At 45.0% G+C, this 25114-nt stretch overlaps 1 protein-coding gene across 4 annotated transcripts in view; it reads left to right on the top strand.

Moving 5' to 3' along the window:
* The window catches only part of CLEC16A (C-type lectin domain containing 16A), a 100752-nt gene that overhangs the window by 7167 nt on the left and 68471 nt on the right, over positions 1–25114 (top strand). For all 4 annotated transcript variants that reach the window (XR_009558548.1, XM_035132315.2, XM_035132319.2 and 1 more), the window contains exons 3-12: positions 719–852; positions 2094–2242; positions 3610–3715; positions 6225–6348; positions 7955–8129; positions 11268–11321; positions 13310–13423; positions 18191–18401; positions 20154–20259; positions 20765–20865. Coding sequence is in view for 3 of the 4 variants with exons in the window: in XM_035132315.2 (XP_034988206.1) it covers positions 719–852; positions 2094–2242; positions 3610–3715; positions 6225–6348; positions 7955–8129; positions 11268–11321; positions 13310–13423; positions 18191–18401; positions 20154–20259; positions 20765–20865 (1274 nt within the window). In the remaining variant the exon portion in view is untranslated. The remainder of the gene's footprint in view (positions 1–718; positions 853–2093; positions 2243–3609; positions 3716–6224; positions 6349–7954; positions 8130–11267; positions 11322–13309; positions 13424–18190; positions 18402–20153; positions 20260–20764; positions 20866–25114) is intronic.

The following is a 25114-nucleotide window of genomic DNA, read 5'->3' as shown; positions in this document are numbered from 1 at the left end:
TAGTGCATTTGGAGAAAAAACACAATTGCTGGTTCACATGAAACGCTAAGCCATTTGTTTTACCCCATTGTGGCAAAGGCAGGAGCAAATTGCACTACTGAGCAGCGTTCACCAGCATGCTGCTCATTTGTGTTAAACCACAATTTACTTTAAACGATAGTTTAGTGTTGCATGCAGACCAGGCCTTAGTAGGCTCTGCTTCTTTCTGGTGATTCTGCTCTATGTTTTGCATCTGTTTTTGTGTACTACACAACTCTTCAGCATTGCCCCAAACTCATCCTTAACTCAAAGTAGTAAAACTTTTGCTCCATGCAGATGGTGTACCTTTGCCTGTTTTACCGACAGCTAAGTGAGGCTTGACATTTGCCAGGCGATTGTACCAAATGGCATCTCCTGGAGCCAAAGACCAATTCCCTGTGCCTGTGATGACTCGCTGGCCTCCAGTTTCCAGCCCATAATATAACATAGAACCTATTTTTAAATCTTTACTTATTTTTCCCATTGAAAACAATTACACAGAAAAAAGGTGCCTAAACACAATGGCCATGTTTCAACACCAGCAATGGTCCCACAGTCTTAAACAGGACTTGCTCCCTAGTAACCAAAATGTAATGCAATACAGCCAAAATGTAATGCAATAATCTTTTTAAGGATTGATTGATTTCCTTCATGTAACAAACAGCAAACAAATCACTAGCAACTTTCAATGTTGTTCTAGTTTTTTCTTGGAGAAGAACGTGTTTGTGTTCTTTCTGAACATTCTGCGTCAGAAGTCTGGCCGTTACGTGTGTGTGCAGCTCCTGCAGACCTTGAACATCCTTTTCGAAAACATTAGTCATGAAACGTCTCTCTGTAAGTATGCATGCCTCCATGTTGCCTTCAACGAAAGCAGCGTAGTTTTGATTTTGCAGTACTAAACCTTTGCTGCCTGCCTTTCTCAAGTGGAATGGGAGGAGAGGGCTAAGTGTCCTTTTTCCCAGGTCAGGAACTGGGAGGTGCTACTTTGCTGTTCTGAAGTTTATGAGTTTGCAACTTGCACTGGATGGTTGTTGTCTGTTAGCTGGGCTACAAATCCTGTTGGTTGAGATAGGGATGGCAACCAAGGCATGGAGCAATCCATAGCCGTAATCCTATGGAAATGGTTCTGGTTGACTTAATATTATTAAACTGCTCTCCCTGACAGTTTATTGGGTCACATATTTCATCTCCTTCACCTCCTTCCTACCCAATCTAAATCTGAAAAAGATAATAACTTGGTTTTCATAGACCTAGGTTCCTGTGGTCAAAATAAATAAAAAACCACCTGTCTGTTTAGAGCAGTAGATAGGAAGCCTTCATTCTGAGGAGGTAGGCGGGGAAATGGAATAGAGACACACGGAACTAGAATAGAATAGAATAGAATAGAATAGAATAGAATAGAATAGAATAGAATAGAATCATAGAGTTGGAAGAGACCACAAGGGCCATCCAGTCCAACCCCCTGCCAAGCAGGAAACACCATCAAAGCATTCCTGACAGATGGCTGTCAAGCCTCTGCTTAAAGACCTCCAAAGAAGGAGACTCCACCTAGACTCCACCTACCGGTAGGAAGGAGTCGTATGATAGAAGCATTTAGAAGTTTGTGTATGCAACAAAGGCTGCTCCTTACATTGGAGAAAAGTACGCTATTAGGGAGATGAGACATATTCTTTGCTATGTCTTCACTTTAAAAGGGATCTGCTACTAGGTTAAAGTAGCTTATCTAAAATTAGAGGGGGGTGAAGAAACAAGATGGCATCAAAAACTCATGTGCAGACTTTTGAATGTGCTTCTAGCAGGTTGATTTTTTTATTGTTCCCATTGTTGCTGTTTGGCTTCCAGCCTTTCTGAACTTGGTGCCCTCCAGATGTTTCTGGATTGTAACTTCCATCCACCACAGACCACATGGTTCTATTGACTGGGGCTGAACATCTTGAGGGCACTAGGTTGGCAGAGGCTGTTCTAATTGGATGCTGGAAACATTGTTTAATAGAACAATTTGTGTGAATCTCTTCATTTTTGTGCAATTTATAATGTTTGTACTGATTATGAATGTGTCCCCCCCCCCTCTGCAGACTATTTGCTTTCCAACAACTACGTAAATTCTATCATTGTGCACAAATTTGACTTCTCGGATGAAGAGATTATGGCGTACTACATTTCGTTCCTGAAAACGCTTTCTCTGAAACTCAACAACCACACAGTTCATTTCTTTTACAATGAGGTAGGCAGAGGAACCCCTTTCAACTTGAAAATAAAAAGTTTCGGCTGCAGTGGATCTATGAAATGTGGGTGGTGGAAATGAGGTTCTTAAATTGGCCCTGCAGCCATGAGGGTGGTGACCAGGCAGGGGTCAAGAAGCTAAAATCTGTTTAGAAGGGTTTATTTTAAATACCCCTGCTAAATACTCATGAATGCGTTTCACTTTGTGAAAGATGTAAGTGCAGTAGCAACAAAGGGAAATCACCAGCACATTATACCTGAATGATTTTGAGGGAAGGGAGAAGTAGGGAGCAATATATGAAAATATTAATATGGCAACACAAAATAGAACATGAGTATGCGACTTAGCTATACTTCACTCGGAAAAACATATGCAGATTTAAATTAACTACAGCTTAGCTAGTCAAGGGTCAGTGTAATCTTGGACTGGGAATCTCCCCCCCCCCCCCAATGTTGCTGGGTTCCAGCTCGTATTATCTCTGGCCATTGGCGTTGCTGGTTGGGCCTGATGGAATTTGAAATCAAATAACTTTTGGACGGCCACAGGTTTCCCCAGTCCTGATCTAGCCCTGTACTGTTGATGGTCTTTAAACCAACAGACTGTGGACATTAGGAGCTATCTCCTTGGACTCGAGCAAAAGTCTGTCCCACGAGATACTTCTGCAGCAGTGTTTCCATGGAATGAATTTTCCCCCTGCTTTTCTTTGTTCTTTATCTGCTTCTTGCCAGGAGAGGGCACCAGAGCTTAAGCAGTCTGACTTGGCATTATATTAAATGTCTCCATCTTATTGTTTGTTTTTCTGTGGAAAAGGCAACATGTTGATCATTAGCTACAGCTGCTTTCACTCAGCAAAGATAACATTGCAAGCCTGTCTTTACTGCAGGGATGGGGAATCTTCTCTGGCCCCTTCATTGCCCTGTCCCTTGTTGGGCCAAACTTGCACAGGTGAGCAGAGCTTCCCACCTGTCAAGTCTCCCGATCATCACAGTTTTGAAGCCCAAATGGTTGGGACTGTAGATGAGTTTTGCTGAGGGGCTAGAGAGGAAGGGCTGTATTTTTTGTATGATAAAAAGAGAATTGATTTTTCACTTTTTTTAAAAAAAAAAGCTGCTCGCACTATGTCTTGCACTGCTGAGTGTTGCTGTTACCATTTATTGTTCATCAGTTGCACCTTATTTTATTGTTATGTTAGCTGATCTGGAAATTATTATTATTTATGACCCGCCCTTTGCCCTAAGATCCCAGGGCAGGTTGCAACATCGAAACACAATATTAAGAGTTTAAAACAATTTACAGTTGTATTGAGGGACAAGGTACAAATACATGAAACAAATTAATTCACTGGACTTAACTATCTTCTCTTTCAGCACACAAATGATTTTGCCTTGTACACTGAAGCCATTAAATTCTTCAACCACCCGGAAAGCATGGTCAGGATTGCTGTTAGAACAATAACTTTAAATGTCTACAAAGGTAGGTTTTCCTAAACTTGTAGCCTTAGAACAGCTAGTACTTGGGTTACAGTGGGGTTTTTTTTGTAAATAGTGAGGCTTGAATGCAAATGTGAAAATAAGACTTAACTGTTTGACAAATTTACTAAACGAGAGAGAGAGAGCAAAGCTACGAGTGTTCCCACTTTTGAAGCTTTCATCTCTAAAAGAAGAGTTCTACCGAGTTGTGTCTCAACAGTGAAAAATAATTAAAGGGTTCTATAGAAGTTGTGCCTGTAAGAGAAATTCACTGTGAGCGCCACCAGAGGTCATTCTTTGCAAGATCATGCATGCGTGATACATGCTGAAGAATGTGCAAATCCTTGTGCAAATGGGGAACATTAAGTTGCATGATCAGAATTTCTTTCTTTGAATGTTGCGTGTCTCTCTTCCTTTGTTCATCAGTGAAGAAAATGTCAGTGTGCCGTAGAATAGAATTGAGCAAAATATTTCCTGTCTCTGGAAATATGAGCCATGCTTATCCTTGCTAAGTCCTAAAAGATGCTAGAAGCTGAGAGGGACCCCTGAATTAGGAATTCATTTTGAATGAGCTAACTTGCCTATTGAGGTCCCATGGCCAAGTTCCAAAGAATCAAGCAAAAGGGCAGGGGGAGTACTTAGGGCTGCCCCCCCCAAGCTACTTCCTCTCTCCTTTGGATACCGATAATAAAATAAAATGCCAAGTGCTGAAGGATACATTGAAGACCCTGAGTGTCCGAAATACCTCAGTAGATCCTGGGTTTGTTTTTTTCTTTGACGCTATTGCACCAGCAATACAGAGCGATTTTACTGACATTTAAGTCTGCAAATTGATGCATCTCTGCAGCGCCTGCATAAACATTTGAACAATGTGAAATAACTTCCATGCCCCTCTGGAGATTTTAATCCTGCATCTCTTCTGGTCTTGCACCTGCATTTCTCTAGGTCTTCCCTTTCCCCACCTTTCGGGAAACTCTTCAAAAATTAAGCTGGCTATTTTTAGTTTGAGCTCTAGCAGTTAACATCACTAGAAAGTCCTTCTAAGAAGTGCTGCAGTTGCCCCATACGCGCTATATATGTAAACAGCACATGTTCCCAAGTTCACCAGAAGATATTTGAGGAAGGAAAAAAGAACAGCTGATGTGTAGTAAAATGCAGGTTTTGTAATTGGTGGAATGTTTTATCCAGCGGTTTGAGTGAAACAGCATAGCGGGATCAAGTTGGAGCTATAAAGACACGGGCGGGCTTTGCATTCCATGTCCTAAATATTGTAGATCAGAGGATCAGGGACGCGGGTGGTGCTGTGGTCTAAACCACTGAGCCTCTTGGGCTTGCCATCTGGAGCAGTTCCAGGCGGGAACTGCTGCTAATCCCTTGCAGCTGAAACTGCAAAGGATTCGGTGGCACCTTTAAGAGCCTTAAACTTGGCCCTCCCAAGCGTCTCAGTCTGGCCCTTGGGACTCCCTCCAGCCATAGCCTCATCTCTGATCACCAGCCTTGCTTTGCAACCTCCTTGAGTACTTTTGTTCAGCTGGAATGTGTCCCTGAACTCCATTAATGCCTTTTGCTTACCTGGGTGGAGGATAGAGAGTGTGTTGGCGGAGAAACTAGCTTACTGTACAAAGTTAAAATTTACACCAGTTGCTCTGCACACTTCAGCCTTTGGCATGTGGCCCCAGGAAGGTTACCTAGAAGGGAATGCGGCCCCTGGGCTGCAGTAAAGGTTCCCGCACCCCTGCTTTAAAGGCTCATGCCTTACACCGCAGCACACACTTTCGTGAACTAGAGCCTGCATTGGCAGGAAGTTTCTGGCAACCGCTGCCCCCCGAGTTGAGTTTGGAGGCTACCATGCCATGTCACTTGGGAGGTGGGGTTGTAGCATGCACACAGCATGGTTTTCTACTTCTGTCTCCTCCTAACCTCTCTCTTCTGGTCTAGATGCTTCGTGCTTTAGCTACCGAGCCCTTTGGAGGATGTCTCACCATCCCAGTTCCTAACCCTGTTAACCATTGTCTGTTTTTTCCCTCCCTTTCTTCACTGATGATCCTGTGTTCCTTAATGCAGTGTCATGTAAGTCTGCTAATCACTTTGACTTTCAGCCTTATTGCTTTTATTCTTGCACTTTTGTCCAGTTCTCTAGAAAGTGAGAAATGACTGGTTTCACCTGCCTGTTTTCAGAATGATGCAGGAATAACTTAAATGCCACTTTTATGGACTTGTTTAACCTCACGAGGGATGATATGGAAAATATGATGAACTGTGATAGATACTTAGGTATGAAATAAATCTGGTTTGGGCTTGTGCTACTGAAGGCCAGCCTATTTATTGAAAGGGATTTTTTGGGTTGTATCCAATACTAGTCATACTCAGAGTAGACCCATTAAATTAGTGGACATGACTAACTTAGGTCCATTAATTTCAATGGATTCTGCTCTGACTGGAATTTATTTGCTGTGCATTTTATTTCTTTTTCGAAATGGATCTTTTAAAAGATTTCTCCCCTCCCTCTTAAGTGGACAACCAGCCTATGCTGCACTACATCCGAGACAAAACTGCCGTCCCGTACTTCTCCAATCTCGTCTGGTTTATTGGGAGCCATGTGATTGAACTGGATAACTGCGTGCAAACGGATGAAGAGTAAGCCCTGTTTTCTAACTCTCGTTGTAAGGAGGGATGTCGCCTGATCTGAGGAAGCTTAGTCCGTGGTATTAAATCTGCATACATTGGCATATGCATTTAAAAAAAAATCCCAGGAGGAAAGGAGAGAAGGGAGCTTGGCGCTAGTGGCCGTTCCATTGTGGCAAATGGGGCACTGTCCCACCAGCCTCCATCTCTATTCTTCCAAGCCCACCTTTCCAGTTAACTGCAATAATGTATTTTTTTAGAGAGGTGGGGGTTATTTATACAATTTCCCCCCCGCTTTATTCCCTACATAGGTGCTATTTCTTTTCTTTTTATTCTGCCTTTTTGTGTCTTGTTTGACTCTGTGCACTTGTAATTATGTACTTTTAGTCTTTCAATAAGGAATAATAATTAAAAGCCTACCTTCCTGATTATAACCAGCCCAGGTGGTGGGAACTGCCTTCCTCCTTCTTTGTCTCAGTTTTGTTCTTGTAGAACAGGGAGGAGGATAGGGACATTTTTATTAATTGTTATCATTATTTATTACACTTATTAGTTCCTTTTTATTTTTATATTTCAGCTTAATGGCTTTGAATGGCTTCTGTTTTATTGTTTCAAATTTAGCGGGGTCCTTTCCCCCCTCCTCCCCCTTCTGTCCAAACAGACAGAATTTCCCTTAATGTTCTAGCAATAGACTAGCTAGCACCCTTTGACACTGACTCAGGATTATATATTCCTGCTAGAAATTAGGGAGTGTAACCTCTTCCCAGCAGCTGTTGGCCCTCTGCATGGTTGCTAGAGGCTCTGCGCCCTTGGCCTTTGGCCATGGGGCAATTAACTGCTGTAGAAAAGCTCTGCTTACAAGGGAAGGGATGGGACTTGTCCAAGCCAGCTATCTCTTGTTCTCCCATTAAAATTCTTATGGGATGCGTTATAAAAAGCACAGCCAGCAGCATACTTACTCATTGTGAAATAAGTTGTGTGGCACCCTGTCATCTTATTTTTAATTTTGTTGGACTGGATGATCCTCGGGGTCCTTTCCAACTCTGTGATTCTATCATTCTAAGTAAGGGGCAGTTCAAGCATGTCACAGGCAGGGCAAGTGAGCAAGAATCAACTTAAGGGACAGTTTATGGGAAGAGCTCAACTTTTGCTGAGCAAAAAAATACTTCTGAATAAGTTGAAGTACAGTCTTGTTTTTACGGGATGAGCGCTGATAGGTTTTTATGAGGAAAGAATGGCGGCCGCTCCAAGGGAGCACTTTTAATTCTGCTGATTGCGGAGGAACAGTTTCTCCCCAGCGCTAAAGAATCTTCATATGGAAAACTTTGCAGGAGAGTTGGGGGTTGTAGAGGTGAGAAGAGGCAGCAGAATTCTTCCTTGACATCAGGCAGGCCCCTTCACTGTGTTCTTTTTGATGCCTGCTAAATATATTTATGTTTAGGCAAGCCTATATGGACATGTAGAAGCCAGAATTAAAACACCCATCTTTTTAGCTGATAGTTGATCTCAATTAGCTTTTGACTGTTTTATCGATAATTCTAATGTTCTATTTTTTGTTTAGCAAACCACCTAGAGGTTTTTATTACAATCAACTGTGTCTTTAACTCTCTCTTTGCAGGCACAGAAATAGGGGGAAGCTTAGTGACCTGGTAGCCGAGCACCTTGACCATCTTCATTATCTAAATGATATCCTTATCATTAACTGTGAATTCTTAAATGAGGTGCTCACAGACCACCTGCTGAATAGCCTTTTCCTGCCTCTCTATGTGTATTCATTAGTAAATCAAGATAAGGTAAGGCATTAACCATCTTTTAGCAACTGAGAGGTGTCCTTTTAATTGTTGAAGGTAGTGTTACAGGGACTTAATTGTCAGTTGCAGCTTTAAGGCTGCCTGAAATAATTCTGTTGAAAGAGCATTTCTCTTAGCTATAAAGGTATAGCTGAAGACTTCTACAGTTCTTCTTTGCTAAACCTTGCACAGTTAGCCTTGTGTAACTGTTCTGGAGAAAGAGAGCTGCTGGTTCACATCTGTTACATCACCTCATTGTTTACAAGAAACCTGTTTGAACCCTTTCGCTTTCAGTGGAAAATAAAGGAGAAATGGATTCTTGGAATAATGATTAGGAGCCATCTGCAATTTTCCCTCTGCAGAAGTTGCGACAGAATTAGTGATAGGACATGACTGCTCTTTTACCAAGAAACACTGGTGTGTGTTTTTTCCAGCAACACACACTGATGGGGTGGTTGTTGTTGTTTTGTGGGCAAATACCTGGGAAGCCTCTGCTAGGAAAGTGATGCCGGCTGTCTCTTATAAAATCGCTGTGTCTTTGTTGTTGTTATTTTCCTGCTTCTTCTGAGCCTCTGGCTTTTAATTCCCCAGAGGGGCAACTGTATGTCTGCCATAGACTTCATAGCATGCACCCAGCATTTATGGATGCTGGGGGTCAACAACAACCACCTTGACCTTCACCTCCTGAAGGCATCTCTTTGGCTTCTGCTGGAAATGCCATTTAATAAATGAATATCCTGTCTTTGATGTTGGGGCAGGCGACCTGTTGCCCCCAGGTGCTGTTGGACTCCCAGCTTCCAGCAGCTAGTATGGGCTATGGTCAGGGCTGATGAGAGCTGCAATCCAACACCATCAAGAGGGGAAGGGCCATAGCTCAGCGACAGAGGATCTGCTTTGTATGCAGAAGGTCCCAAGTTCATTCCCCGGCATCTCAAGGAAGGACTCTGCTGGGATCCCTGCCTGAGAAACCTTGGAGAGCTGCTGCCAGTCAGTGCAAACAATACTGAGCTAGATTGGTTTGACTTACTGTAAGGCAACTTTTCCGGTCTTTCTCTAGTGGAGGTTCCACAGCCCTCATCTAAGGGGATCAAGATTCTCTCCCCACTTTATTTAATGACCCCACTAGGCTGCTTCATTGTCACCTGGTGGGCTTCACTATTTGAGCCCAAGTTTGCCCAATCTTAGTCCGAGGTTCTAGTGTTCAATACTAGAAGCAGAATGCTGGACTCAGTAAATGGTTGTTTTGATCCATCAGGGCACACCTGAATTTTTAAAGAGCAAAATTGAACTTCCATGTTCAGGTGCAGTCTAGCTATGGATAAAAGATGCTGGGAGCAGACAGCATTGTGGGAGGGAGGGAGCTCTGGGCTTCCTGGAGAGCACTGGTTGGCCACTGATTGCAGTAAGGTAGTTCTTCATTCTGCATGTGATCTGGCAGGCTGTGCTTACCGTGTTTCTCCTTTTTTAAGACGTAGGCATAATATAAGACATAGCAGGATTTCTAAGCAATTGTGCGATATAAGCCATAACCCGAAAATAAGACATAGTGATAGACCCTTCCCCCCTCCCGCCAGCAAACTCCCCCCCCCTAAAAATCTCTCCCCATTTTGCTGTCGCTCCAAAGACACGTATTTCTTTTAAAAGCTTGTAAAAATGCACCGAAGAGCCATAGCTGCTGGTTGCTGCAGACTCGTGATTTCCCCTCCCGTTCGATTTTTTTTTTTTTAGCTAGGCTGTGTGAGTGAAGAGGAGAAAAGTGGCATTTGCGGTGGGGAGGAGATGAAACAGGAGGAAGAAAAGAGGGGCGATTGAAGACGCTGCCTTCCCCTTTAGGGAGAGACTCTGTGTGCGCGTCTCTCTCTCTCTCTCTCTCCCCTGCGTGTCTCTCTCTCTCTCTCTCTCTCTCTCTCTCACACACACACACACACACACACACACACACACAGAGCCCACCTCTCGCTTCCCCCCACCTTCCCCCCTTTTAAAAACCTTTTAAAAAGTGAGGATTCTTTTTCTTTCTATTGCTTGTCTGTAGAGCTGCCCCTTTAAGGATTTTTACTGGTACCGGGATCGCTGCCGGTGGCTTCTCGCTGTTTAGGAGCTGCTAAAAGTTAACATTTTGTGGGTAAGAGAAGCAGTTAGGACCAGCAGATTATCTCACCCCGCTTTCCTGCTGGCTCAATTGCTACAATTGCTACCATTTACCATTTTAATTGCTGCTCAACTGCCTTGTTTTCTACAGTATCTCTTATCAGCCGGTAGCCTCTTTGCTATCAGTGCTACAAAGTGCTACATTGTTGGAACTTTCGCTCTTAAGTCTTGGGCTGGCTGGTAGAGATCCTTATTTGCTATACGTACTGCATCACACAGATAGATTCCATTATACTGTACTGGTTTAAATTTAAGAAGCTCCAGTGTAGCAGATTGCTATTAAGTGAGTCCCCACCTGGGAGGAGAGAGAGAGAGAGAGCAGCCCTTCGGAGGAGCTCCCTCCCTCCCTCCCTCACGAACATCCCAGGGCCGGGGAGAGAGGGCTGGGCCAGGGACGCACACACTTCCCTTCCCTCAGACTCCCTCTCACGGAGTTTGGTGGTGGCTGTTGCCCGTCCTTTTCTTTCAGTCAAGAATCCTGCCCCGCAGGGAGCCAGGGAGCAAGAGGGGCACTGCTCCTGACGTAATAAAAACAAGACATTCCCTGAAAATAAGCCACCCAGTGTTTTTTTGAGGGAAAAAAGTTATAAGACGGTGTCTTAAAATGTGAGAAACACGGTACAAAGGACCAAATGTGGGCTTGCACACTTGCGCTGTGCTTCCCACTAAATAGTCTGAAGCAGCCAGCTATGTTGCTGAACTCAGCCTAACTAGAGAAATACTCGGCCACAATCTTTCAGATGAACTGAGACAAATCTGTTGAGTGCAGCATCTGTGCACAGTATTTGCATCATAGAGGTGCAGAGAAAGAGGGTTGTGATGGCTGAAGATCTGAGAGTTATAGTCCAAAACACCTGGGAGTTGTAGTCCAAATATTCCCCAAAGTAGCTTGGAGATTTTGCATATATATGTTTATTTCTGCATTGTAAACTGATACTAGCTGCTAATTGAACACACTCACCACTTTTCTCTTGACCATTTGCTCCTTAGGGTGGAGAGCGTCCGAAAATCAGCCTCCAGGTTTCTCTGTACCTGTTATCGCAAGTACGTCTTTAAGTATCCATAGTTGGTATTTGGGGTATTGCTGAGAATTTCAGTAATTTTGCGTGTGACTCGGTGATAGCACCAATAATACGTATGGCAACTATGTAGTTGGTCATCCCTTGGACATTTACCATTGTTATCCCATGGATGAAAAAGGGTGAGCAGATAGATAGACAGACAGGGAGATCTAGACTTGGGGACAGCTTGCAGGCAGGGGAAGAGCAGTTATGGCAAGGCCGGGTTTGCCTGGGAAAGGGTTTGCCAAGGAGCCAACATGCAAAAAGAACATTGTGGAACAGCCCGAAAAGGACTGCACCACTACAGACTGGGGGGGGGGGCGCTTCTCTAGTGGACAAACAAGAAAGATTTCTTTCAATTACAGTATTTTTCTGTGTATAAGACTAGGTTTTTTATCCCTAAAAAAGTAATGTTAGGGATAAAAGTAAAGACGCCCCCTAATTAGGACCTAACCCTAACCCTAACCCCCTAATTAGTAAAAATTAGGGAGCGTCTTATACGGGCCATCTCTCCCCCCCCCCATTTTCTTAAATATGAGTTCCCCAAAATAGGGGGCGTCTTATACATGGGGGCGTCTTATACACGGGAAAATATGGTACATGCTGAAAGCTGATTTCATAATGATAATAGCAATGTTCAAATGGCTCCTATGCATTTAGCTTTTAAGTAAGAATATCACATACAATGACAAAAATCCACCAACAGCATACAAATCAATATAGCTAACCTGATCCAAAACACACCCACACACACACGAAACAAAGACCACTACAGCCAACCACAAATGAACAACCACACCCTAGGCCAACCCCAACCTCTCTCGCCACCAAAGGAACACAAGGGAACAACAGAGAACCTGCACAAAGCGATGCTGGCAACCCCCCCCCCCCCCACATATATTAAGTAAAATAGAAACATCGTCACCTGACCCCTCATCTACTTCTATCCCCCTCTTTCTTCCCAATGTCTCAACAAATGAAACCGATTTGTAAAAATGTTATGAGAGACATTGCATATATTTCTGTAAATCAAGAAAATCTTTAATAAAAAAAAACAAAAAAAGTAAGAATATCACATGACCTCAAGGGCATTACCCTGAAACTTAAACAATCATACCTCGGTTTAGGTACGCTTCAGTTTGAGTACTTTTAGTTTAAGTACTCTGTGGACCGTCTGGATCGGATTAATACACTGTTCATTACTTTCAGTGGGAAAGTTCGCTTCAGGTTAAGTATGCTTCAGGTTAAGTACAGACTTCTGGAACCAATTGTGTACTTAAACCGAGGTACCACTGTAAATAAAACAGTAGATATTTTAAATAATTTTTCCACTACCCCAGTATCATAGAATCGCAAAATTGTAGAGTTGGAAGGGACCCGAGCATCTTCTAGTCCAACCTCCTGCAATGTAGGAAGCAACAAAAAAACAACAACTTTTGTTCCAGGGAATGTGAATGAAGCAACCGAAATGTGTGTTGCTTCGTGTATGTTGCTTAATTTTAGTTTTCATTCAGGTTTTTTTGTGGGCATCTTTCTGCCGTTGTGTGTTATTTAAGTATAGGTTCTTGCTTAAACATATACATAGGCATATACAATGATTCATGAAACACCCAACCCACTTTAATGTAAAGCTACCACCCTGCCAATAAGACTTTTCCTGATGTGCTAGCTTTCCACTGCAGGGGATTATTGATTTGGAGAAGCCTTCAACTATGTGACACGTCTCTCCCTGCCCTCTCAAAAAAAGGGGGGGGAGAGTAAATCTACAACCCTGCGCAGTCCTGTCCCAGGACTTCATTGTGCTCTTATTACATATTGGAATTGGCACCCCCAAAAATGGATCTTGAGGGGAGTGATAGTAGCCACACAGACAAGATGTCAAAAAGCTGCTTGGGGCCCTGTGAACAACAGTTGCTTTGTAGGTTCCATCCTGACATTTTCTTTTCTGCTTCTCTGCTGCCTCTTCTACAGGTTTTCCTGATCATACATCATGCGCCTCTGGTCAATTCCCTGGCCGAAGTTATTCTCAACGGAGACCTGTCAGTGTTTTTTTCAAAAGTTGAGCAAGACATCCAGAAGAGCTCAGTAAGTGAAAGGAACACGTGCGCCTTTGCATCAGCAACCCCAGGGGGCCCTGGGTCAGGGTTTGTGCACCTGTTTTTGTTGAGCAAGAATCTGGGCATGCGAGGGGGATGCTTAACTTTTGCAGGTGGCCAGGCCGCTTGCATTTGGTAGACCTTGTTCTGTTTAAAAAAGAGAGAGAAGGGGGGGGAGGGAAGTTGTGAGAATGTTGACCTGATCTTGTATGTGAACTGAAATATTAAAAAGATATCTGTTACACATGAAAACAATATTGTCTTCGCAGCACATTACCTCATGCTACGTCTCGCCCATTTGTCTTCAAGTGGGTTCTGTTACTAGGAAATCTGTGGTCAGAAACTTGTGGCCTTTTTCTGCTGCAGCAGTTTTACTTCCACCGAAGCTGTTTTGCAGAATTTTCTCGGGCTTGAGGTTGTTTGTTTTAATTGATTTATTTCAAACTGTGTCTGTGTGTGGTTGGGGAAGGTGGAGGTTACGCAGGACTAAACATTGCCTTTTTTTTAAAAAAAAAGTTTTTGTATGTAAATGTAACTGTTCAGAAAACCGAAATGTTCTATTGCTAATTCTGGATGTCCGTTTCCTATCAGGAGACGTGAGAAGAAAATGAAGAAAGATGCTCTGTACCTGCTTCACAATCTGGGAACTATATTGTGCACCGAGCAGCGTTTGTTAAGTAGGGCAGCGGAGCCTATCTGCCTCAGCCAGCACAGTCTGGAAGGTGCTCAGGTGGCCAGGACTCCAGTACAGCCTTCATTTAGCAAAACAGAAAGTGGGCTTGCTGCTGTAGGACAGTGAGTGGGAATGGTGTGACGTTGGACTGTTAAGCACAGTGCTTCTATAAAGTCCCTCACCCATTTCTCTCATATATATTTTCTGTATATCCTGGTACATAATTGGAAGGCGGTGAAGCTATGGCCCTGCAGAGACAAATGATGTATCCCAGGGATGTCCAACAGGTCGATCGCGATTTACCGGTCGATCCCCGGGAGGTTTTGGTAGATTGCGGTCGATCGCTGGCTCCTCCATCTGGCCTCTCTCCGCCCTCTAGATCACTATACCGGAAGACGTAGTTCTCGCTGCGAGGCTGACTGTTTCATTAACAATCTCCTGGTGAGCGCCTTCGCCCTGATCCCTCCCCAAAATGGGATTTCCCTCCCTAAAAAAAGCTCAACAACTTCGACCTGGACCCTGTTTTTAATAGTGTGAGCAGATCACAGGCTCTTGGAAGTCGGTCGTCCCTGATGTATCCCATTTACTGCATATTATTGCAGTTGCACTCTGCGTGGGGCAACCTTGAAGATGACTCAGAAACTTCAGCTGGTCCTCGGGGCCACCCCCAGATTGTTCACTGGAGGCTCAGGTGGCTGAGAGTTCCTCTTTCCAGATCTGGACCTTTTTGCGCAGAGATGGCTTAGCCTCTGTTTTCAATGCTCATGTAGTATTCACAGCAGATTGCAATGCACTCATGCACTCTATGTGGGGCTGCCCTTGAAGGTGACTTGGTGGTCAAAAATGCTGCAGCCAGATTACTGACTACGGTTCCATTTAGAACCCATGTAATCCCAATTTTAAAGCAGCTGTAATGCGTTTGAGTTAGTCCATGGGACTATTTCAAGGTGCTCACATAATATTTAAATCATGAAACGACATAGGCCCCAAATACCTGAAAGACCACCTCCTTTCCTACAGGCCCCATTGGCTGTTAAGATCAACAAAGGTCGAGAGCTCCACTGTCCTCAGATGTTTGGTGTGTGTATGACCAAGCAGAGGGTATTAATTTTGGCAGCCCCTAAGATGTGCAACTCCCTCCACACAGAGGCACTTTCACTAAATTCATTGAATGCTGAAAATGCACCTCTTAACCTGGACCTCTTGTCACTTGAGATGTATATTTGTAGGACCCACCCTCTTGTGATTGCAAGGGTTGACGTTTGGATAATTAGCAGTAACAACAGCAGCAGATTCCCCCACCTCCCCGCAAAAGCTGTTTGTCTCCAAATAAGAGAAACTTGTCAGAAGAAAGAGGAGTACAACCCAAACTATTTTGTGTGTGTGTGTGTGTGTTGTGAAACCTCTGCGGCAGGTGTGGGGAACCTCTGACTCTCCAGATGTCATTGGATTACAGCTCCCTTCATCTCGATAAATTTTGACTGCTGGCTGGGGCTGAAGTGAGCTGGAATGAAGCAACATCAGGAGGATGACTGCTGTGCAGTTTTTGGCACTGATTCAGTGGGACGAAATGGAGCCTTCCCCACTGTAAGAACAGATGCAGCAGCTATGGAGGGGGGGGGGAGAAGAGCAGAGAAGCAAGGAGTCAGCCCTATCTTAATGGGAGTCTTCTGTTAGTGTGTGGCATTTACAAGCAAGGTGTCTGAGCAGCATAAGTGGTGGGCTTGGACATGACAGTGAATGCAGAAAACAAGTACTGCATCTGTGCCTTCTTGGAGGTTTCTTCTTGAATCCTTTGTAGTGATAACAGTTTTGAGTCCAGCGGGAGAATCATTTGTCATCTGGAAGCTGTCTTACACTGGGTCAGACCACTGGTCCTTCTGGCGCAGTATTGTTTACATGCACAGGATGTGGCTCTCCAGGGTTCTAGACTAAAGCCTTTTACTTGGAGACGTGGGAGGATTGAACCTGGCAACTTTTGCATGCGCCCTTCTCCCCCCCCCCCCGTTTTTTACACTTCACAGGAGCAGCTTGGGAGCCACTATTTATCCCTATGAATAGACACACACATTTTATTTCGTAGCAATTTGCATAGCTCAGGGGTAGAGCACACTGGTGTGTAGAAAGCCCCATGTTCAACTCCCAGCATCTCCAGTTAAGGAAATTTGGAGTAGCAATTCTATCTGTGATGCTGGAAAACCTCTGCCAGTGAGAATGGGCAGCAGATGTCTGTAGAAAAAACAGAACTCATGCATGCAACAACATCTTTTTTTTAAAATTGCATATGTATTTCAATCAGGCGGAAGCTTGGTGAATTGCACCTACAGCTAGCTCTTTATTTTTCTTCTTCAGAGCAGCAATAACTGTTTTCTGGTTTTGCTTGAAGTGTTCAGGTGTTACAGAGGAGCGTGCTTGCCTTGCTATGAGATGTTTCAGAAACCTGAGAAGTGTGATTGTGTTCCCAGCAAGGGGAGGTGGCACAATGGGGTGGTCTCGCTGCTTTGCGGTTGTCTTGGGTCAGTGAGTCATGTGCCTTCACAGTATACACCGGATGACATGAGGCAGAAGTCACATTCGGCACTTACCTTCCTTCCTGTCAGAATGGTTTCCACTTGCTTCCTGCCTGAATCGGATGTGGCTGGTTCCTGCTCTTTTCTGCTTAGCCTACTTTCTCTTCTTCCTGTAACCTAGAGGTGGTACTTAGCTTGCATGGTTTGATTTCTTATTTTTCCTAGCAGGCGTCCCAGCCCAAATGTTAAAAGTGCATGTGTTGGTTATAATACACCGTTCATTTTATAGGTGGAATTCCGACTTTGCTTGAAACAAAACACAGCCGTGGTTAAGGGGAAATGCTGGCTGCGTTTGAACATCATGCTAAACTGCAGCCAGGAGGAGGTAGTCAGCTGCATTTAGCTTTGCTTTCTGGTTGGTTTCAAAACAAGCCAACTTCAAACCGTGGGCTGTGAAACTGGTTTGTTAAACTTAACTGCATTTAGTTACAGGTAGGTAGTCGTGTTGGTCTGCCGTAGTCGAAACAAAATAAAAAAAATCCTTCCAGTAGCACCTTAGAGACCAACTAAGTTTGTCATTGGTATGAGCTTTTGTGTGCATGCACACTTCTTCAGATACACTGAAACAGAAGTCACCAGACCCTTATATATACTGAGAGGGTGGGGAGGGGTATTACTCAGAAGGGTGGTGGGAATGGGTGATTGGCTGATAGGTGTGGTAAACCTGTTGGCGACTGTTAACGACTGCAATTGGTCTTACAGGAAAAAGCAAGGGGTGAGTTGGTCTCTAAGGTGCTACTGGAAGGAATTTTTTTATTTTGTTTTAACTGCATTTGTTATGAACCACAACCCCCAGTCTAGACCACCTAAGAAGCTGAGACTCACAGAAAGCAAAGCTTAAGTGCTCATCAGGGATGGGGAGTGCCTGAGCCCAGGGGTAAGGCTATCAGTAGCTACTAGCCACAATGGCTATGTTTTACCCCCAGTGTTGGAGGCTGTATATCTCTGAATACCAGTTACTCCTTTAGACGTTGCAGGGAAAGAAGCAATAGGCGGCTGATGGATCTCACAATTCCCTCTTCTAACCTTTACCTGGCTCCATGCTTCAGGTAAGGAGCGAGTTGCCTAAGTGCTATCACATCTCGCCGTTTTGGGCCAGGAAACCTTGTTTGGTTCCAGTTGAAGTTCTAGACAGAGGATGTTTCCAGATGACCTGTTAATTGAGCATTCATTCTGATGTGTTTGCATGGAGGCCAGATAACGTTGTGTTAAGAGTTATCCCACATTTTGCAGTGCATTTTTCTGTAACTTTCCCTATCACACAAGTCTGATATTTGGGGGAAGCAGGCTTGTTGCTCAAGACCTCCCAATCAGCTCTTAAGCATTCAGCTTGAATTTGCTGGTATGTGATTGAATTCCACCCAGAAATAATGACAGCCTGGATGTGCCCACAGTGCAAATTCTGGCATGATAATGGTTTTCAGCAAGCCAAAGTTGGGCTGCCTACATGTTGCTGTGTGGCTTTGTAAGGAAACACCTGGAGTTTAACGCTTACCTTTGTCAAACGTTTTAGATCAAGACTGGTATCAGATGCTTCATTAAACCTACGGAGACCTTAGAAAGATCCCTGGAAATTAATAAACATAAGGGCAAGAAGAGGCTGCAGAAGAGGCCTAATTATAAGAATGTTGGGGAGGATGAAGAGGAAGAGAGGGGGCCAGAAGAGGCCCAAGAAGGCACAGAGGGTCTGTCCAAAGGCATCAAGCCCACTGGGGAGAGCGAAGGTAAGCATGCCAGTAAATTAAAACCACAACCAGTAATTCACCAATTCCTACTGGGGTTTTATCTTGTGCATATTGGAGATACATTGTGTGGCTTGATTTGCAATGGATTCTCCTCTGGAGAACAGAACTTGTTTCCCATACTGTCAGTTGGCCCTAATAAAGGGAATGCACCTTGGTAGCTCAGTCGGTAGAGCATATGACTCTTAATCTCAAGGTTGTGGGTTCAAGCCTCATGTTGGGCAAAAGATTCCTGCATTGCAGGGGGTTGGACTAGATGCCCCTTGTGGTCCCTTCCAATTCTATGATTCTACTAGTTGACCCTCCCGCGCATTGCTGTGGGTTATCCCTGTGGCTGCCCCCACCCTGTGACGATCCATGACGCGTTGCTGTGCCTGACTCAGGGTCATAGCCGTCAAGTTCTCCCTTTTTTTAAGGGAAATTCCCTTATGCTGAATAGGCTTCCTCACGAGAAAAGGGAAAACTTGACATCTATGCTCAGGGTCAATGTTTCCCAGGAAAGGGGGAGGATGTGTCCGTTTCCCCCCGGACTATTCCCCCCCCCCTGGTTGTGTCTCATCCCTTTGTTTACTCCCATCCTGTAGCGACCCATGAGATATCCTGTCCCCCTCTCCCCCACTCTGTGACTCCCCCCACCCTACGTCAGCCCATGACCTATTTGGGCCGCTCCTCCCCCCCCACCCAGGGCTCCATTCGGGATAGTATTTAAAGGGCTGCAGAGCTGAGGCCTAGTCTGTAAAGTGGAGCCAAGGCCTAGTCTTTAGGTTGTAAATTAGAGCCGAGGCCTAGTTTGTAAAGTAGAGCAGAGCCCAAGTTTGTAGGATTTAAAGTAGAGGCGAGGCCTAGTCTGTTGGCCTTGGCTTGGGCTAGTATTTAAATGCAAGTCGAGGCCTCTGCTCTGTATCTCCATTCCTTGGCCCCGTCCTGACTCTGTGGGTTGTCTGGTAATGGCCGCCTTGGCGGTTTCAGTTGCTCGGTTGATTACATCATTATTTGGCGCCGCCCTTCAGAGCTTCTGCTGGTGATAGCGCCAGTTATTTGGGCGCCACTTTTTTGTGTGTTTAATCATTATTTTAGGTATAAAAGGTGTGCTTTTTTGGGGGGGAAATATGCCAGATCCCTCCCTGGTGGGCAAGGTACGCTTTGTCCTAATTTGATGCAATTTGGTTCAGCGGTTATGGAGGAAGGGTGTTACATCCGTGCACGCAGTGGGAACATTTTAATATATATAGATGACAGATTGCCTTGTGACCGATGCTCGATATGGAATTCTGCCTCAGGCACCCTATGTTTATTGCTTGTAACACTTTTGTGAATCGTCTAAGTTGGAACACTTTCTCTTGCAGAGCTATAAAAAAGTAACATACAATTCACCTTTTGTTTGCTATACCTCTATGTAAGGTGAAGTGACTTCAGTTGTACATGGTCTACTTTCCTTCTGTCTACCCCCTCCTCTTTTTTTTAAAAAAAAACCTAGAATCTCTGTGAGCCATCATCATGTGTTAAGTTTATAAATCAGTAGTTAATAGGACCTATTCACTGTTATGATGTAGCAACTCTGTTCTAAGTGATCCTGAGTGCTCTTTCTTAAGAAAAGCATTATTAAGAAAAGACCAGCAGCCTTTGCAAGAATTCCAGTGGGCAATAGATGAGCCATTAACTTCTGACTACCCCTCTAACAAGTACAATCTCTCTAGAAATGTTTCTAAATGAGCTGCTGCTGTTTCTCTGCAGAAATTGAGATGGTCATCATGGAGCGATGCCAGTTGTCTGTCACTGAGCAAAACATCACGGACGAGGAAAAGAGCGCAGCCGCTTCCGAAATGTCAAATTGGAACAGGTACGGGGGTAGATTTGGCACTTGAACACTAGGTTCTCCAAGTGATGCTGGGATGGCCAGCTTCAACCATCTCTCACTCGGGGCCATTCTGGCTGGGGCTGATGGGAGTTGGAGTCCAGCGACGACTTGGTTACCCCTTCCCCACTTGTAATATCTTTCCTGCTTTTCCTCCCTCTGCCAAGCCGCTATTTTAGCTAGTGCCGCAGTTGAAGGCCAACTTGAGGCCCACGTCATGTCCAGCGCACCTTCTAGTTTGAAGTGCTGCCTCTTGCATTTAAGCAGCCTGGTGGTGTTAAGCAACGCTCCTGAGTTTCTGAATGGAGCTGTTCAGTCCCCTTCCTGGGAAATCTATGGAGTGGGGACCTCTCCTCTTGCCCTATGTAAAAGCATTGTGTACATTGAGGGTGCGCTTTAGTTATAATTTGCAGGTGGTAGGGTCCTGATAATTGGCTGCTGGAGTGTCGTTCCCCCCCAAAAAACCCACTCATCACCCCCTTTCTTCCAGGCCTTTCCTTGAGATGGTGTATAATGCTCTGGAATGTGCTGAATTTGATTACTACGCCCTCTTTGTGCTGTGCCTCCTGTACGCCATGTCTCATAACAAAGGTAAGACTGAGCCCAAGAGTGGAGTTTCAACTTCCATCAGCTCTTGCCAGCATGGCCAACCCTCGGGGTGTGATTGGAACTGTAGGCCAGCCTTTTCAGGGGTGTTGTAAAAAGCTCATGATCTGGGTTTGGTCATGACAAATTGGTCAAAGCCAGCACTTTGAATTGGACTTGGAAACTGATTGGCAGCCAGTGCAGTTGGGCCAGGATCGATGTAATAGGCTCAACCTATCTTGCCCCGGTGAGCAAGCTGGCCGCTGAATTCTGCACCAGCTGAAGTTTCCAAATCGTCTTCAGAGGCAGCCCCATGTACAGTGGTACCTCTACTTACGGATTTAATGCGTCCCAAACGCACATTCGTAAGTCGAAAAAAATTGTAAGTTGAATCCCATAGGAATGCATTGGGAGAAAAAATCCGTAAGTCGAGGGAACCCTATCTAAAAATTCATAAGTAGAAAAAATCCTATCTAAACCGCATCCAAGATGGCGGACGGAGCTCCGTTCGTAAGTAGAAACTTTCGTAAGTAGAGTTATTCGTATGTAGAGGTTATAACAAGTTGCAGCTATCTAACCTCAATGTTACTAGAGCATGGGTAGGCAAACTAAGGCCCGGGGGCGGATTCGGACCAATCGCCTTCTAAATACGGTCCAGGAATCAGTGTGTTTTTACAAGATTAGAATGTGTCCTTTTATTTAAAATGCATCTCTGGGTTATTTGTGGGGCATAGGAATTGGTTCATTCCCCCCCCCCAATATAGTCCACCCGCCCCCCCCCCAAGTTGTGAGGGACAGTGGACAGGCCCCCTGCTGAAAAGGTTTGCTGACCCCTGTTGCATAGGCAACTGAAGTTAGGCTACCCCTGTCCAGATAGGAGCGCAGCTGGGCCACCAGCCCAAGCTGATGGAAGGCGCTCTGCGCTGCTGAGGCCACTTGGGCCTCGAGGGACAGCAAAGGATCCAGGAGTACCCCTGCCACTTCTTTAGAGGGATTGTAACCTCACCGCTAACAGTGCCTCAGCCTTATCTGAATCGAGCTTCAGTTTGTTGGCTCTCATCCCGTCCATTACTGAGGCAAGACAACGGTTCGGCACCTCCACTGCCACACCTGCAGGCGTAAAGAAGAAGTAGAGTTGTGTGTCATCAGCATTTTGCAGACAATGTAGAGAGACATGAACACCTGAAACCACATACTGTTGAGTCAAACCCACTGATTCATCTAGCTCAGTACTCTCTAGGCCAGTAATAGAGAGTCTGTGGCCCTCTAAATGCCTTTGGACTTCCATCAGGCACCGCCAGTGTGGTTGGTGGCCAAGGATGAAGGGAGTTGTAGTCCTCACAACACCAAGAGGATCACAGGTTCTCCATTCTGGGTCGGGCAGCTTCTCTCTGAGAGGTCTTTTACTCCTCAACCACGACCTGAGATCCTTTTTCATTGGAGACGTCTGCTGTGGAACCACAGGGTTGGTTGGCTTCCCTGGGGGGCCCTTGTTGGACTGTAGCTTCTGTCACCAGGCTTTGGCTGTGGTGGCTGCAGGTAATGGAAGCTGGGGTCCAAAATCAGCCAGCAAAACACATGTCCTTTGAGCTGTGTATTGTTCTCCACAAATGGGGAAGGGCTGGCTTGATCTAATCCAGACTTTAGCTTTAGAATTCATGGTAAGTCCCCAGCTTTTGTGTGGTGAAGAGTGGTTTTGTGTGTATATCGGATTAAAAAATCCCCGGGAATCTATGACATAATCTGTTCTTACTTACATTTTTCCCATGGATATTATTGACAGAGTATTGTGGTAGTTGAGCTGCAGACAAAACAGTAGAATTTTCTGAACAGTCTTTTCTTGTGTGTGGCCCTCTCCTGATTTTTATTTCAGTAAACATATGTATAAAACGTCAGTTTCACTTCATAGGTGTTCTTAAGATTGGAGCAGCCAGTCCCTCATTTGTGCAGTGTAGGTTGAAAATGATTTTACTGGCAATGCTTTGCCAGTTGAGTTCAGGATTGGTAGGCATTAAATGGAGAGGAGCAAATTGCCCTGCTTTCATGACTGAAAGATTTCTTTGGCTACATATAACTACGACAATCAGCTTTTTGTGCACAGGCCTTAAATATTACAAAAGCTTCCTGCTGTACCGTGCGTTGTCAAGCAAGGGTGGCATTTTGAGACAGCCTCTTCTGAGAAATTGGCTTGCTGCGTTACAGGAACAGCTTGCTATATTATGTTGCTTTAAATTACTTGCAGGCTCAAACAAGCCAGTCGTTCCTTCTGCCAGCTCCATTCCTCAAAAATTGTGCATGCCTACGTGCTGTGCTGCAATGTTTGTTGACCTCTTCAGGTCTCGGACTCAATTTTCACCCCAGCCTTCTGCACAACACCCCGTTTCCCTGTTACTTCTGCCTGCCTGCTTCTTTCTCATTCACCTTTCTTGATTTGGTTCCAGCCTCCATCCCCTTTTTTCTGTTTGCCCCGCCTTACCTTGTCACTTTAAAAATAAATAAATACAAGAAACAGTGCTTATGTCTCCCAGCAGTGTTAGAAACTCAGATATATAAACTAGGTGCCAAATGGCTCCTTAAACCAGGGTTACAGTTGGCAAAACAGAATGTCTAGTTGCCATTTTGGGGCCACACTGGTCAAAAGTCATATTTTTCAATATGACTTTTTGGCTTCTGGAATTCATTCTGTTTGTGCAGATAAAAATATAACAGGTAGGATTCTACAGTCAAGATCCAAGGATCCCCCGATATGCACCTCCAGATGGTGGAGACGTCAGGCGCCATCCTGGTGCCCGGTCACCATCACTTGGTCGCAAGTGGCCGATAGGCAGGTGCAAAATGCGTGTGACGAATATCAAACGTTGGCCCCCAGTGTGACTCACCTGAAGTTGGCCCACAACCCATCATAGCAGCCTTGCTTAACCTTGTGTCCTGAAGACATTGAACTCCAGCTCCCATCAGCACCAGCTAGCACACTCAATGACCAGGGATGCTGGGAGTTATAGCCCATCAACTTCCAGTTGGGGAATGCTGTGCTATTGGAATCTTACACACCTCCTCAAGAACATAAGGAGCAGCAAGGGATAGTCAGGGTTGATTCCTTCTTTCCTTGATGTGTTTCTGCAAGGAGTGGAGAACCTTCTGGAGCGGGAAGGCTCACTGGCTGCGATCAACCTAACGCAGCTCCGCTGGGAAGGGAAGATTAGGTGGGGTTGTTGGTGAGGGACAGGGCAATATCAACAGCCTCACCTAGCAAGGGAAGGAAGGAGGTTGGAGGAGACAGCAAGGTGGGCTGTGCAAGAGGACAGGCAAAGAGGTAGGAGCACCCCTGAAAAAGGAGGTTGATGGGGGTTCCAGGAAGCTCCCATGCCTGCTAGGTAAGACCCCAGCCCTCTCTTCAGCTTCACTCCAAAGCAATGTCCTTAATGCCTAGTCAGGTTTCCCCTGAATGAAAGTGCAACCATCTGGGGAAACCTAATCTGATGAAATTTGAGACACTGGAGGAAAAACAGGAGTTGGAAGTAGCTGTACCAGAGCTTAGGACACCACAGTATTCCTATTGGAGAAAGGAGTGGTCTGGGGAGGGGAACCCTTCTTTCTTAGGTTAGATGCTGTTCACTGCCTTAGGTTCCTTTTTTTTGTGTGTGTCTGCCTGTCTTCAAAGTAACAGCAGCATCTCACCAAGGCTTTTATGTTGTGCTTGCCTTGTTCTGTTGATGCTTAGGATCAACATATACTACTGATGGTGGGGGTGGGGTACCCTAGCCTCTTAGTGTGTTGAAAAGACTAGTGGATCTTGAAGTTGGATCAGGGAGGCCCAGATCTAACTGGCTACTCAGTTGTGAATCTCACTGGGTGGCCTTGCTCACCCACCTCCAAGTCTTGTGTATCCCTCATCCTAACTCCTTTTGCTGCATTTTTGGGTCAGGATAAAACAGGATGATTCCCCGTGTACACCGCCACCCTGAGCTCTTTGGAGCAAAGGCTGAGATAACAGCTGTGATGAATCGGCAAGGGTTAGACCTGATCAAGCTTGTTATGCTAGTGCAGGCATCCCCAAACTCAGCCCTCCAGATGTTTTGGGACTACAGTTCCCATCACCCCTGACCACTGGTCCTGTTAGCTAGGAATGATGGGAGTTGTAGTCCCAAAAAATTTGGAGGGCTGAGTTTGGGGGTGCCTCTGCTAGTGGATTCTCAAACCACAAGCCCATAGGCTCATATCCAGCTAAGCCCTACTCAGAGTTGACCCACAGCAG

Source organism: Zootoca vivipara, chromosome 14 (assembly GCF_963506605.1).
Source record: "Zootoca vivipara chromosome 14, rZooViv1.1, whole genome shotgun sequence".
NCBI lineage: Eukaryota > Metazoa > Chordata > Lepidosauria > Squamata > Lacertidae > Zootoca > Zootoca vivipara.
This window is presented reverse-complemented; position numbering and strand designations above follow the sequence as displayed.